At 33.1% G+C, this 16,793-nt stretch overlaps 1 protein-coding gene across 1 annotated transcript in view; it reads left to right on the forward strand.

Annotated features, from left to right (window-relative positions):
• Positions 1–15,390, forward strand: part of LOC127704441 (receptor-type tyrosine-protein phosphatase alpha-like) — a 101,986-nt gene extending 86,596 nt beyond the window's left edge. Inside the window, exons 16-21 of the mRNA XM_052208488.1 lie at positions 9,503–9,576; positions 10,071–10,199; positions 11,291–11,413; positions 11,665–11,801; positions 12,452–12,587; positions 13,423–15,390. Coding sequence (XP_052064448.1) covers positions 9,503–9,576; positions 10,071–10,199; positions 11,291–11,413; positions 11,665–11,801; positions 12,452–12,587; positions 13,423–13,494 — 671 coding nt within the window. The 3' untranslated portion in view covers positions 13,495–15,390. The remainder of the gene's footprint in view (positions 1–9,502; positions 9,577–10,070; positions 10,200–11,290; positions 11,414–11,664; positions 11,802–12,451; positions 12,588–13,422) is intronic.
• The last annotated feature ends 1,403 nt before the right edge of the window (positions 15,391–16,793 follow it).

Here is a 16,793-nt window from a genome sequence, read left to right on the forward strand (position 1 = left end):
AAATAGTATTCGCAAATTATGCAAAGAAATTACAAACGGTAGATTGCTATTCAGTGCTAGATTTTTAGCTAGTATTTTAGGCCAAATAATTTCCATGATGATTGTTATCGGTGACAAGGTGAGATTGCACACCAGATACTTGTATGAGTGTATCATGGGACGAGCAAGTTGGGATGCTCCTGTAAAGATGAATCCAGATGCTCTCACAGAAATTTTATTCTGGGATAGCTCGCTCAGAAAATTAAATGAGCATGGTGTTGACATTTGCAGAGTTGATCATGATTTTGTGTCAGATTTTGACATTTTTTGTGACGCCTCGGATGTAGGCTTCGGTGGTTTTTTATCCACCCAGTGTAGCGTTGTTAATTGTGTTGACAACGGTGAAATGTCAGGTAATTGGACAAGTGATGAAAAGTTGCAAAGTTCAACATGGCGCGAATTAGAATGCGCCAGACGGGTATTATGCACTTATGAAAGACAATTTAGCTTAGATAACAAGTCGGTTAACATCAACTCAGACAATAAAAACGTTCCACATATACTAAAGGTCGGCAGCAAGAAAAACATATTACAAAACATAGCAGTAGATATTCACAATATTTGTTCAGATAAGAACATCACTTTAAATTCTAGATGGCTACCCAGGGCAGACAATCAATACGCAGACAAATTGAGCAGAAACACTGATAACGATGATTGGGGTATTCACGGCGAATTGTTTAAATATTTAAATGGTAAATGGGGACCATATAGTATTGACAGGTTCGCTACGCATTATAATACACAATGCACACGTTTCAACTCAAAACATTGGTGCCCAGGTTCAGAAAGTATAGACGCATTCTCTCAAAATTGGGGTAACGACACAAACTGGTTAGTCCCACCACCGTCTCTTGTTCCTATGGTTTTACAAAAAATACAGCATGACAAAGCTTCATGTACCTTAGTTATTCCGGAATGGAAATCGGCCCCTTTTTGGCCGCTGATTTACACATCAAAAGGTAGAGCACATTTTATACAAGACATAGAATATCTGTCGGGAAAAAGGGTGATAGTTAAAGGAGCAGGCAAAAACGGAGTGTTCGTAAAATTGCCAATGAAATTTAGAATGCTAGCTTTGAAAATAGATTTTTGATAATACAATTGTTATTTGCAGGAGTGAACCTTAGACGAAACGTTGAAGCTGCTATAGTAGAGAGTGGCGTTTCAGAGAACAGTAAAATGTACAACTTAGCTGGAAAGATGACTACATTCCTTGTTGATTCGAGAAGTGAGAATACCTGTAAAAAGTACTATTCAAGTTTCAATAGATGGAAGAAATTCGCAATCGAAAACTGTTTAAATGAATTGCCTGCCGAGCCTGTTCATATAGCACTTTACATTACAAAATTAATAGATGAACAATGTTCTCCGAGTGTTGTTAATTCAGCTGTATATTCAATCAAATGGGCCCATGATCTTAACGGTTTTAATGATCCGACAGAAAATTCATTTGTAAAATACCTTTTAGAATCCGCTAAAAGACGTAATGGTAGGCCTGTAAACAAAAAAGATCCAGTTAACAATGACATGTTGATTGATTTATGCTCTATGTACACAGATAGTTCAGATTTACTTATAGTTAGGGATCTCACTATGATTTTGTTGTCTTATTCAGGTTTTCTCAGGTTCGATGAGATAAGTAAATTAAGATGCAAAGATGTTAGCATTTTCGAAGATCATTTAAAACTTTTGATTTCTAATAGCAAAACCGATCAATACAGACAAGGGAATGAAATTCTTATTTCTAAAGGTATCACTATCGCTTGTCCAGTTAACATGTATTTACGATATTTGTCTTTAGCTGGTTTAGACGCACAATCTGAACACTTCATATTCAAACCTGTTTTTAGATCCAAAGGTGTAGCCAAACTTATATATAAGAATAAACCTATTAGCTATACTGCAGCTAAGGAAAACATTGTAAAGAGACTTAAGCTGGTAGCCCCAAGTTTAAATCTTGGTCTTCATTCCTTACGATCGGGTGGTGCAACTGCAGCTGCTAAGTCTAATGTAAATGAAAGATGCATAAAGCGACATGGGAGGTGGAAAACAGATTTTGTTAAAGATGGTTATATCGAAGATACTTTAGAAAAGAGAATTTCAGTTTCACAAAAATTGGGTCTTTGATATCATTTTACTACACTCTAACCCTTTCTTTGGTATTTCTATGCTTGCTGGGCTATCGGCAACACTATATATTGTATTAATTCATGCCTTCATACTAGAATAATAGATATGAGCGTATAAGATATACGTATAATTTCTCACGTTTCGCTAGTATAGGGAGAAATTATTGTATGTACGGTACTAGCGTATAGTTTTATAAGTTTACGTCACTAGGTATAAGACACGTGACTAATTTTATAGCGGGAAATTTTTTCCCTGAGACTATTACTTTCTAGCCCGCCGCAGACAGGGCAACATTGAAAATGGACACCGGGATATCTAGTTCACTTAAAGACGCCATATCTTCGGAAGTTAAAAATGCAGTTTCGAACATTCAACAAGATATATTGAATAGCATTTCCTCTATAATGGATTCAAGGTTATCGTCTTTCCAATCTAACATCAGACAATCTCAACAGGACATTTCACAGTCTCAGATGTACAAAATCGAGCAGACCTTTACTGATAATTACTCATTCAAGAGAAAAGGCAACGAGAACCAGTTTAAACACGAGTCTAAGGTACTATCTAAGCTGAAAGAAGCAGACGTTAATTTAGAAGGACCAGAATTGAGTGTTGATTCCGTACAAGCAGCCAAAGCCAAGATAGTAGAAGGTATGGAATTAGTAAAAGAAAGACAGAAACTAATTAAAATGGCAGATTCCTCGGAACTCGGGTGGAAGGTTGTAGGCGAATACGTGACAAATCCTATCGCCGACGATTCGGAAGATGAGAGGAAAATAATCAGGGCACAAAACAGAGCAGAAAGAAAACAGAAAGCAGAGAAATCCAAGAAACAAATTACAAGAAAAACACCATACACGAGAGAAAAGGCAGAGACTACCAATTCTTCTTGGAAACCTGGCAGGTGCTTCAATTGTGGAAGAAGAGGCCACTGGACCGACGATTGTCCGGATAAGAAGAAGATAAGTACTTTTAAAACTTTATATAATTTGCCAATCTTGACTAATAGTATATGTTCAAATTTAAATGATACTGAACAGAGTTCAATAGAAACTGATGGTCACATGACATTTTATTGCAAAGACGAGGTTAATAATAAGGTCAGTTTTAAATCGCCGTTAAATGTTACGGTTGACCAGCCTACAGGTATTCTCTCACCTGTAGGTCAGTTAAAATCTAAGTTACCTGAATGGAAATCAATTACAAGCAATACACATATTTTAGATGTTATTGAAAACGGATATAAGATACCTTTTAAGACAGAACCAAGATCAGAACTGTTGAAGAATAACAGATCTTCACTTGATAATCCAAAATTTGTAAAAGAGGAGATAAGAAAATTAATAGAGAAGAGATGCATTTCAGAAGTAAAAGAAAGGCCTTTTGTTGTAAACCCTCTTACAGTTGCTTACAATAAGAACAAACCGAGACTGGTTTTAGATTGTCGACATTTGAATTCACATCTCTTTAAATTTAGATTTAAGTACGAAGATGCAGAAAACGCACGAGACCTTTTTAAAAAGGGTGATTTTCTATTTAGCTACGATTTGAAATCCGCATATCATCATATTGAGATCACAGAAATACACAGATCTTTTCTTGGTTTTGCATTTAATTTTGACGGTGTTATGCGATACTTTGTTTTTAATGTGTTGCCATTTGGCATCGCAACAGCTGGGTATATATTTACCAAAGTGCTAAGAGAAGTTGTCAAACACATGAGAACAGAAGGTAAACGTGTCATCATGTTTTTAGATGACGGTCTCGGAGGAGACAAAGATTTTAAAAATAGTATGAATAGTAGTTTTGAAGTTAAAAATACACTCGAAAGATTGGGATTTTTAATAGCCCATGAGAAATGTCATTGGTTACCAAGTCAGAGTATGGATTGGTTGGGTTACACATGGGATACCAGAATAGGTAGAGTTTTTATCAAGGAGGAGAGAATTGAGAAAGCCGAAAATAGTATTCGCAAATTATGCAAAGAAATTACAAACGGTAGATTGCTATTCAGTGCTAGATTTTTAGCTAGTATTTTAGGCCAAATAATTTCCATGATGATTGTTATCGGTGACAAGGTGAGATTGCACACCAGATACTTGTATGAGTGTATCATGGGACGAGCAAGTTGGGATGCTCCTGTAAAGATGAATCCAGATGCTCTCACAGAAATTTTATTCTGGGATAGCTCGCTCAGAAAATTAAATGAGCATGGTGTTGACATTTGCAGAGTTGATCATGATTTTGTGTCAGATTTTGACATTTTTTGTGACGCCTCGGATGTAGGCTTCGGTGGTTTTTTATCCACCCAGTGTAGCGTTGTTAATTGTGTTGACAACGGTGAAATGTCAGGTAATTGGACAAGTGATGAAAAGTTGCAAAGTTCAACATGGCGCGAATTAGAATGCGCCAGACGGGTATTATGCACTTATGAAAGACAATTTAGCTTAGATAACAAGTCGGTTAACATCAACTCAGACAATAAAAACGTTCCACATATACTAAAGGTCGGCAGCAAGAAAAACATATTACAAAACATAGCAGTAGATATTCACAATATTTGTTCAGATAAGAACATCACTTTAAATTCTAGATGGCTACCCAGGGCAGACAATCAATACGCAGACAAATTGAGCAGAAACACTGATAACGATGATTGGGGTATTCACGGCGAATTGTTTAAATATTTAAATGGTAAATGGGGACCATATAGTATTGACAGGTTCGCTACGCATTATAATACACAATGCACACGTTTCAACTCAAAACATTGGTGCCCAGGTTCAGAAAGTATAGACGCATTCTCTCAAAATTGGGGTAACGACACAAACTGGTTAGTCCCACCACCGTCTCTTGTTCCTATGGTTTTACAAAAAATACAGCATGACAAAGCTTCATGTACCTTAGTTATTCCGGAATGGAAATCGGCCCCTTTTTGGCCGCTGATTTACACATCAAAAGGTAGAGCACATTTTATACAAGACATAGAATATCTGTCGGGAAAAAGGGTGATAGTTAAAGGAGCAGGCAAAAACGGAGTGTTCGTAAAATTGCCAATGAAATTTAGAATGCTAGCTTTGAAAATAGATTTTTGATAATACAATTGTTATTTGCAGGAGTGAACCTTAGACGAAACGTTGAAGCTGCTATAGTAGAGAGTGGCGTTTCAGAGAACAGTAAAATGTACAACTTAGCTGGAAAGATGACTACATTCCTTGTTGATTCGAGAAGTGAGAATACCTGTAAAAAGTACTATTCAAGTTTCAATAGATGGAAGAAATTCGCAATCGAAAACTGTTTAAATGAATTGCCTGCCGAGCCTGTTCATATAGCACTTTACATTACAAAATTAATAGATGAACAATGTTCTCCGAGTGTTGTTAATTCAGCTGTATATTCAATCAAATGGGCCCATGATCTTAACGGTTTTAATGATCCGACAGAAAATTCATTTGTAAAATACCTTTTAGAATCCGCTAAAAGACGTAATGGTAGGCCTGTAAACAAAAAAGATCCAGTTAACAATGACATGTTGATTGATTTATGCTCTATGTACACAGATAGTTCAGATTTACTTATAGTTAGGGATCTCACTATGATTTTGTTGTCTTATTCAGGTTTTCTCAGGTTCGATGAGATAAGTAAATTAAGATGCAAAGATGTTAGCATTTTCGAAGATCATTTAAAACTTTTGATTTCTAATAGCAAAACCGATCAATACAGACAAGGGAATGAAATTCTTATTTCTAAAGGTATCACTATCGCTTGTCCAGTTAACATGTATTTACGATATTTGTCTTTAGCTGGTTTAGACGCACAATCTGAACACTTCATATTCAAACCTGTTTTTAGATCCAAAGGTGTAGCCAAACTTATATATAAGAATAAACCTATTAGCTATACTGCAGCTAAGGAAAACATTGTAAAGAGACTTAAGCTGGTAGCCCCAAGTTTAAATCTTGGTCTTCATTCCTTACGATCGGGTGGTGCAACTGCAGCTGCTAAGTCTAATGTAAATGAAAGATGCATAAAGCGACATGGGAGGTGGAAAACAGATTTTGTTAAAGATGGTTATATCGAAGATACTTTAGAAAAGAGAATTTCAGTTTCACAAAGATTGGGTCTTTGATATCATTTTACTACACTCTAACCCTTTCTTTGGTATTTCTATGCTTGCTGGGCTATCGGCAACACTATATATTGTATTAATTCATGCCTTCATACTAGAATAATAGATATGAGCGTATAAGATATACGTATAATTTCTCACGTTTCGCTAGTATAGGGAGAAATTATTGTATGTACGGTACTAGCGTATAGTTTTATAAGTTTACGTCACTAGGTATAAGACACGTGACTAATTTTATAGCGGGAAATTTTTTCCCTGAGACTATTACTTTCTAGCCCGCCGCAGACAGGGCAACATTCAAGTTTCATTCATATTATGAATATATTATGATACATGTATTTATATGTTTTTAAAACAATACACGTCCGAGTATGTCTCGTGAGACGATTTGTCGCATTGGGTCGGACCCAGGTTTCCAGTTTATCCCATTATTGGGTTTGTTTGGTTGTTCCTGGCCGGCGAGGTCGTTCATGATCGAGTTATTCATTTATTCAGTTATTCAGTTTATATTCATGTCAACCATATAATAGCTCTTGTTCGTATAAGGTTTACATTATTCTAGCTAAGTTGTACCTAATAGTGTATATCATGGTTTCGTTATTCGGAGTAATTGTGATTATTATTTTTTCATATATTTATATATATTAAGATACATGTATGTAAATGTTTAATAAATTCCGTTGTCCACTATGCTTGCTGGGCTATCGGCAACACTATATATTGTATTAATTCATGCCTTCATACTAGAATAATAGATATGAGCGTATAAGATATACCTACGTTTAAGTATTAGATATTATAGTCTTTATTTCACTGGTGTCTGCACGAAGATATAACAAGACTGTATTAATTTTAACTAACAGTTATTAAGTGTGTTCAATGTAGTGAGTATCTAACTTAACTCATCATAGATACCAAGATTAAAATGTTGTACGCCAGACGCGCTACAAAAGACTCATCAATGACGCTTGAATAAAAAAAGTTAAAAAGGCCAAATAAAGTACGAAGTTGAAGAGCATTGTGGACCCAAAATCCAGAAAGAAAGTTTTTGCCAAATAAAGCTAAGGTATTCTATTCCTTGGGTAGAAAATCCTAAGTATTTCGAAACAATTCCAAATTCTAAGGGTCTGTATGGATTGTACAGTATTTCACAATCTTATCGTTGTGTTGCTTTATGGCAATAACCAACAAATTGTATGTAAAATAGATAAATCGGTTTTTTTAAATTATAAATGGTTATATTTCTATTTATTATAATGTCCACATAGTTTCGAAAATCAAATTGAGTCCTTAAAACTAAATCCATAAAAGTACATAAGAGCATGTGTTATATTTGTAAAGTTTGATACATTAAACTATATATAGTGCAGTTCATTAAGTCATTTCTACTTTCGAATTCTTGCATTCGTCTTAATTTAATCACGGTTGATGTGTCGTTTCTTTCACTTAATTATATTTGTATATCAAGCATGGATTAGTAAACATTAAAAAAGACAGCACATTGCTAAAAGAGTACAATGGATATAATATATCTCACCTGTTTGCCCTAGTCACAAACTTTCACAATTAGTGACTCCGCGGTGGTCGATGTTGTAAATACGGGCCGAACACAACGCGGGAACGTAACGTATTTCATGTATTATAACGTAAAGACTTTGTGACGTTATTCTTGTATACTTGGGCATTTCTAGATAGATTACAATTTATAACATGTAGAACGTTTTCTTCCTTTATTCGCGTATTCTCGACAGTCGATGCCAGAAAGTTTCACTTCGAACAAAAACGTCGAAAAGATAAACAGTCATCTAAACATTAGGGGCATTAGATACGAGATATAAAAACATTAGAATGGGATTTTTTTTTTGTTCAATCTTTAATGAAAGTGAAATAGTGAAATAACAATTCGCGTTTAGCAGCCAGTTTGCTTCAATTTTGTCAAAATAAGCTAAGAAACATCGCTGATGAATTATCACTTGCAAGTGAATAATTCGACCTAATTGAATCACTATTCATGTGACCTTTAATTTGACCCCTTAGCTAGAGATGGATAACGCACAAACTAGGCGTGTTCAGCTATCAAAAGGAAAAAGATGTCAACATTGAAGGTGAAACATGGGTAAACCATTTGGTTGACTAATTTGATCCACTAAAACTAATTCTTATACAGGTAAACACGATGATTAACATATGTTTTAACCTATAATATGAAATCAAACAGACCTAGAAAAAGCCAATTGATCGTGTTTGCTATCTATTAAAATCTTAATATATGTTTCATATCGGGTTATATGACCGTCGGCAGTCTTCGGAGGTCACCTCGATGGTTATTTAGATGGCATCTATACTAAAATACACACGAAATGTTGGTACATATTATTTTCGACTTGTAATCATTTGGATATACGTTTTGGTATGTTATAAATCAAAAATGAGAATTTGAGTCAAATCGGTGAATATGAATTTGACAGCTAATGCCCCTTTGAAGGAGAAAGTAACCCAAAAATGTCGCATAAAATAGTTGATAAAGTTTATACCGCCATTTTGTGGGTTGTAACATTTTGTGAACTATATTACATTGAATAGTATTAAAAGTGTTCTTTTCAATGTCACAGCTTTCATTCCGATATTTATGATTCCATATTATAATATCGTAGGCAAAATATTTTTTCTTTACTTTAAATTTCGGTAATACAATGGTGGACCGGCTAAAGTTGAATAATGTAACAAAACCATTCGTCGGTATAAACGAACAATTTTAACAATCGTAATATTCTTTCAATGTTAGAATTCGATCAGATCATTGCTATGATAACTGTGCTACAAATTTGCGACTTATTGACATCTGCCAAATAGTTTGGTTCGAAGTAAGAACATGTCTTATATTCATCTTGTTCTCTCGCCATGAGTTTTTATTTGTTCGACTGAAGAATATGCGAGTTGTGTTTTTATTAATACCGAATGGAAACGGATTGGTAGTAGTAACGTCACAAGTTCAAGAAATGTGGGAGCTGTCTTTGTGGTGGACAATTCTACAAATAATAACATTGTAATTAGGTTTCCTTTTCCTTTAAACATAACGTAATAATCTGTGCAACAAGACCCCGTCCTTAAACCGGTGGTTAACTCGAGCAACCACAATGAATGCGGTAACTGTACTAGTACTAATAAACAAATCATGGTAGTTTTATCTTTTTGTTGTAGCGGACAAAAACAGACTGTTTCTTAGTTCATACGACAAAGGGCGGACTGATTATATCAACGCTGTACAAGCTCCAGTATGTGTATACATATATTGCTGTATTAGAAGGTTTTACTCTTATTCCCCCAGCCCAGTTGCTCAGTACTTCGTGCTGGCATACAAATACGGAGAGATTTATTGACATTTCCGGCTGTAAAGTAATAAACACTTTAAAATGAAGTAATGTATCTCCCTCATGGACAACTCTGTTCCTTGTCCTGGTTTTGATAAATATTTATTCCTTTTACGGTACATCAGCTCACCAACGTTTTATTAGATTTTGAATTTTCATGGCCTCGAATATCACTGACAAAACACCTATTGTCGAAATGCTCATCTAGTGCAGTAAAATTTGTTCTATTTCATGTTATTAATTTTTACCAAATATTTTTTATGAAGATCTTCAAGACGGCAATAAATTAGATGTGACTCTTTTCTGTAGGATGATCGAGTTTTTGTTACAAATTTCAGTCTTGTTATTGTGAAGGTTCATTTTTTATTAACTTTACATATTATGTTTTGAATCTTTAGTCATATACAAAGTTCGTTGGATATTTGACAACACAGCTACCACTACCTGACACCAAGGTTGACTTTTGGACTATGGTTGGAGATCACAATTCGTCTACAATTGTCGTGTTTCTAAACGACTTAGCTGAGGTACATTTTGTTGATCTTTATTCAACTATTTCTGCATTATAAGTTTATATTTGATTTAAACTACATATATTTATATTTCTTTCACTATAAAATTATCAATAATAAATTATGTTTCTCATTTTAATTATAGGATATCTTAATGACTCTGGTGCTTTTGTGCACTGTTTATTTCATTTTTTCAACCGAATAATGTTTGGGTTGCCAATAGCAATGTACTTGTAGAATCTACATCAGTAGGTAGTGCGGGTTAAAAATGTATCCAATATAGAATTATGGAGATGCCATATGATTGCCAATGTGACACCTATCCCCCAGAGTCCAAATGGAGTGAATGCAAGTATCTATAGGTCAACGTATATATACTAGTCAACAAAAGTAACGATACACAAGTTTGAACTCCAATTTATCATAAAATATAATAAATAGGAAAAACTGTTAAATTATCCAATGAAAAACATTCAGTTGCAAAGCAAATACATATGATTAAAAGAATCTGACCAAATTGAAAAGTGTGTTATTGAACACAGGGGTCAAATTTATTTTGCAGAAAATGATGACAAAAGTCGGCACTTAATTTAGAAGATGAGAATTAAGTATTAAAATATCTGCAAAGGCATTCAAAATTTTAAGCAGACCATGTTTAAGTTTAAAGTTTTAAGTTCTAATATCTATTTTTGAATTTTTGGCTGAAAATACGATTTTTGAAATAACAAAAAATTCCAAAAATTATAGCGTATTTGCTTTAAATCAATAGTGTTGATAAGAAAATAACATTCTGTAAATATTAGAACATTTGGACAGTATATCCAATTTCATTATATATGGAAAATACTTTGCCTTGTATCGTTTCTCTTGTTGACTAGTATATATACCGACTACAACAATAAGCAAACACATACAGTATATTCACCAATAAAGCCCGACATGAAAAAATGTGAAACAATTTTCAAACGACAAAAAACCTACATGCTAATTAATGACAAAACAGTGAACTAAAAAATGTAGAATATGTTTTGCTTTCCTTTTTTTCGTGTTACTTTATAATCTTATAAGAGTATTGAAGTCTGATTATATGAAATATATTTATTCAGGCTGACTTAGTCTACTCAACTTCAAAAGACTCCTTCACATGTGGGAAATTCAGCTTGAAAATAACAAGCAGAAAAAAAGAAGATCTGGGTGTTACAAGTTGTAAGGTCATTCTTTCCAAGAAGGTAATTTTTGGAATAGCTTATACATGATATACAACTTCAACTATTGTTTCCAAAATATATCGTACAAAACAAGTTGTACAATGGTAGGCTGCATCTTTTCACAAAATTCAAAAATATTTATTGTAAGTTGTAGCAATTTCCAATGTAAATTTAGAGGATTTAAAAAACTTTTTGTTAATATTATCATTTTAAAAAATTCGTGGAAATATTTATTCAACATGAATTTATTTCAAGTATTTTAAACATTCAAGGATTACCAATCGAGAGAAATAGCCCTGTATCTTGCAGTGTCCAAGGGACTACCGGATCCACAGGTTCTGTGCGAAATTGTTAATCGAATATCTACTCGTATAAGCATGTCAAATGATCCAGTGTCCGTTGTGAGCGGGTTAGTATCAAATGAAATATATCTATAAATCATTAACGTTTGATATAGAATAATTAATCTGCATGTCAAGTACAATTTGATATCATTATTTCTAGTATGAGTATGTTAATCAAGCAGATTGTATGTATTTGATATTTTGTTGGTATTTAACGCCGCTTTAAGCGCCCTTGGGTGCATTTGAAATGGTTATTATGCGGACGGTTTTTTCAACTAAGATCAAAGTTAAAAGAACTTTTACATGTTTCTTAAAGTGTATGAAATTACTGTGCGATTAGATTTTTATTAAAGGCAAAATTTCTGTTGGAGAAGAAATACCAATTAAATACCAGAGAGCCAACTGTTACATATAAACATTATTCTGAAGTTGTAAACGATTCACCTAAATCAAGAACTTCATATATGTTCAGTAAATTTAATATAAGATGTCATTATTATCATTATCATTGCCTTTTATGTGTTGGCACGAACCAAAAGAGACAAGGATTGAAAGCAGCAAGTTCGCTAAAGCAAATTAAAAGGCAATGCGAGTCATTTTGTAGATATTTTATGAGATGAATATGATTTCGTGTAATTTAAAAACTGACAACATTAATATTATTTGCTTATGGAAAAAATGAAAAATTGACCCAAGGATTTTGTTAATATTTTAGTGATGGAGCTAAAAACTGTGGGGTTTTCTGCACGTTCGCAAACGCTGTTTCCAGTATGACCATAGATAATAATGCAAACATATTTCAACTTGCCAGACTGTTGCAGTTGAGGAGACCAGAGTTCTTTTCTGATTTTGTACGTTTTTATATAATTAAGGCTTATGATCTTTATAAGTGATTGAAATGTGTACAAGTATATATATTTGTTAAGGGGCCAGCTGAAGGACGCCTCCGGGTGCGGGAATTTCTCGCTGCATTGAAGACCTGTTGGTGACCTTCTGCTGTTGTCTGTTCTATGGTCGGGTTGTTGTCTATTTGACACATTCCCCATTTCCATTCTCAATTTTATGTAAAAACATTTTTCACGATCGGAGGACATAGTCGAATAGTCCCTGCATTTAACATCATTCGGGGGCGTTAAAAACAAAGATGAATATTATGATGGGTCGGTTATTTCTTAAACAGACTATTATAATTTGGTGGAAACCAAGGTTTTATCAACATTTGAGCTGCGTCGGATAGAAATCGACCTTATGCAAGTGCGCGTATACATGTACATGTATACGACTTTGATTAATTTTGTAACATTCAAATACGAAATAAAAGATGAATTTGGCCTGTTTTGTAGGGTTCTTATATAGAATCAATTTTCAAACAGTTACAGATATTGCATAGAGATTTTTTCAACTCGAAATAAGTTAACAGAGGTATTGATATTTATTTGCATAAGGTCGATTTCTATCCGACGCAACTCATTTGTTAACTATTCTATGTGTTTACTTTGAATAAAAATATACCTTTGAAATTATAATGAAACTTTTGTACATTTTGATATAGCCATGACAATTTTCCCACAAAATTTTATTTAGTTTATTTGTCTTAATATACAAATTATCCTATAGATGATATCCCTCCTTATTATTTTCAGCAAACAATTGAGTATATACAAATATTCTCTTCGTTCATTTCAGGAGGAATACCGTCTGTGTTATGAAGCTCTGTACCTGTATCTGGAGTCCTCAAATGTATACGCAAATTTCTGATTTATTTACAAATCATTTCACACAGATGAAAATAAGCATCTTGATACAATTAAGAATGGCTCTTTTGTAAAATTGTATACATTTTGCTTAAAAAACATTTTTAGTTTTTTTTTCATTTTGTTTAAGTACATTTTTAATTTATCTATCGGACTTTGTACTCTGCTTATTGTTGTCATTACTGCATTTATTCATTCATGTTTATACTGATCCGTTAACCAACTATCAACAAACTTATGAACTTTTGTGACCCCATCCTTATTTTTCTTGTGTCTGTCCCGGGAAAGGAGCTGTTAATTCTGTTGTTGTCGCTGGTTATCTACTGCCCTCGTTTAATGTTTCAATTTCTTCACTGTCTGTTATCTCGGGCATTTTATATATTAATCTAAGGTGTTTTTTTCTATCTTTTTTGAAGGTCGTACGATGACCTGTAGTTGGTAACATCCTGGACCTTTTTGTTTTGTGAATAGTTGTCTCATTGGCAATCATACCACAATTCAGGGTATTTATATGCTAACTGCATTGGAAATCTAAAACCCTTGAATTACATTTAGTGAATAGTCTGGTATTTTTGTCTTTTACTCCATTTCAATTCTTAAAGATAACTTGGCACAAAGAGTCATGTAAGTTGTGAACACATTTTTATGGTTATAAACACGAATATCTTCAGTTGTTGTCATAAACTTTTTACATTTCAGTTATGAGTTAGAATTGTTGTTAGTATCTGGTAATTCATTTCTGGCTGTTAACCACAAATTCAAACAACCTAGGGTTTTTCGTACAGTGTATGCCTTGCCAAATAAACATGGTCTTATGATAACCTTTTAAGTGCATACGATACAGTTTTGATCCCAAGGTGGTTTTTTTTACGAAAATTTGCATACACGCTATTTTTCACCTAGTCAATGCAAATATGTAATAAAAAATATACCTTCATGTGCTACTTTAAGAGATAAATGGGGTCGGAATTTTAGACATTTACTCAAAATTTCGTTTTTTGGAACATTTCTATCCTTTGGATAGACATACTTAACTGTTTTGTTTCAAAAGATAAACACAATAGGATTTTTGTAAAAACATTTGGAAAATCTTTTTTACATAAGTATGCTCTAAATTTGTATAACAAATCTTTGGAAATAATTAATTTTTATCAGTTTCAGGATTTTAGGAAAAAATGGAATTTTTTGCTGTATACTTATCTTATTTTAAAAAATCTCATCGGTGACTTTTTCATAAATATTGGTACAAATAATCCCCATACGTAATCAATCCTAATGTCATTTTAAGAAAGAGGGGTCCATGAACTTGTTTTCAAGTTATATCAGTCTGAATGATAAAAAACTGTCGAAAAATGCATCTTTTTCCGATATGTCGCAGTTTACGTCGCGAAAAATAACATTTTACGTTGGCAACGTCATTACCTCCCCTGTAACTGTATCGTATGCCCTTAATATTCCAATAAGTTAACTTGTGTTTTTAAGTTGATAACCAATTTATGCTTCATATTTATCTCTCTTTATTCAACGTTTCTTTCTTTATACTTGAAAGATTTTCAAAGGTAACTAGCGTTTACAATAAAGACATTAAAGAACAAAAAAGCTTACGTCGTGAAAAACAAGTCTAATATCATTTGGATATATATACTAAATGTTTAAAATCAATTTATAATTTCTTAAGAAGAGTTATGATTTTCTTTACGTCCTTTTCACAAAATTATTCAATGCTTGTGGCTTTATGTATTTTCTTTATTATTTTGTATTTGTTGAACATTCATATAACATACAATGATCTATGACAAGGAATACCATATCCCTAATAATGTATTTCCATTGTTTTTGCTGCATTTGTTATTTGTAATATATTGTTACAGTGCTTTTAATAAATATTTTCGTCTTTTCAAAGATTTTGTTTTTTGTTTTGTTTCAGTCCTGTTAACGTAAAAGAAACCAAACGAACGATACCCGAATCCTATAATAACTCACAACGAACTCAAACAAAAGGCTGCACGAAAATGGTACAGACGCAAAACGAACTATGAACGAACGATAGCATGTACCATAAACCATACGATGAACGATACCACAAACGCTCGTTTTGCGTACAGAGTATCGTTTAGCGTATATCGTATCGTTAGCGAACATTGTTTCGTGTATTGACACTTTGTTCAATTGAACCCTGTTTGTGTGAGGCAATTGGCAAATTTAATTTCTTAATTAATGAATTCAAATTATAGGCATAAGGGTAAGATATTACAAAACGTTTAAAATAAATTTAACAGGCACACCTAAATCTATTTCTTAGTTTGTAAATGAATGAATGATAAATTATGTATATTAGTAAATTGAAATTGATACATTGATTTTTTTCGATATCTTGATCCTTTGATTCTTACTTGGGGTGCTACAGCGAGTGTTATCGGAATAACCAACGGCAGTTTAAATTTTCTCGTGTTTAAACAAAACCCATGAGCTTTCCTGTGTATATTTTCGAAGTAAAATACAGGCAGTCTAACAAAATTTATTTGTAAATGGAGTATATTTCATCATCAGGACTGGACTCGATTTTATTGAAGACTTTACATTTAAAAAAAATATACAATGTTACGTTCATTCACAATTGTATTTATGATAACTATTATTTTATTTTATATTCAATTTTTAATTTATTTAATTAATTATTTATTGTTTGCAGAAATAGTCATGTTATTGCAAACTAAAGATGACTCATCAAAAAAATAAGTTTTTTTCTAACAGATTAGTAGGTAATTTGAATCGGTTGTTCCGTATATTGTTTTTAGGTTCAAACATTTACAAGAAGGAAATGTTAAATAACAAGCCAGTTTGGTTCACATTTCGTCAAAATATCTCAAAATATTAAAAATAAAACAATCAGTCCACTCGCATTAAACGCCATTTTTAATTCGAATTTAAAATATGTTTTCCTGACAATTATGATCAGGAAACATACATCATTGTAACTCGGTGATTCATGAACATACATCATTGTAACTCGGTGATACATGAACATACATCATTGTAACTCGGTGATACATGAACATACATCATTGTAACTCGGTGATACATGAACATACATCATTGTAACTCGGTGATACATGAACATACATCATTGTAACTCGGTGATACATGAACATACATCTTTGTAACTCGGTGATACATGAGCATACATCATTGTTACTCGGTGATACATGAACATACATCATTGTAACTCGGTGATACATGAACATACATCATTGTAACTCGGTGATACATGAGCGGCCCAAAACATACATCATTGTAACTCGG

This window comes from Mytilus californianus, unplaced genomic scaffold (genome assembly GCF_021869535.1).
Source record: "Mytilus californianus isolate M0D057914Y unplaced genomic scaffold, xbMytCali1.0.p SCAF_6, whole genome shotgun sequence".
Taxonomy (NCBI): domain Eukaryota; kingdom Metazoa; phylum Mollusca; class Bivalvia; order Mytilida; family Mytilidae; genus Mytilus; species Mytilus californianus.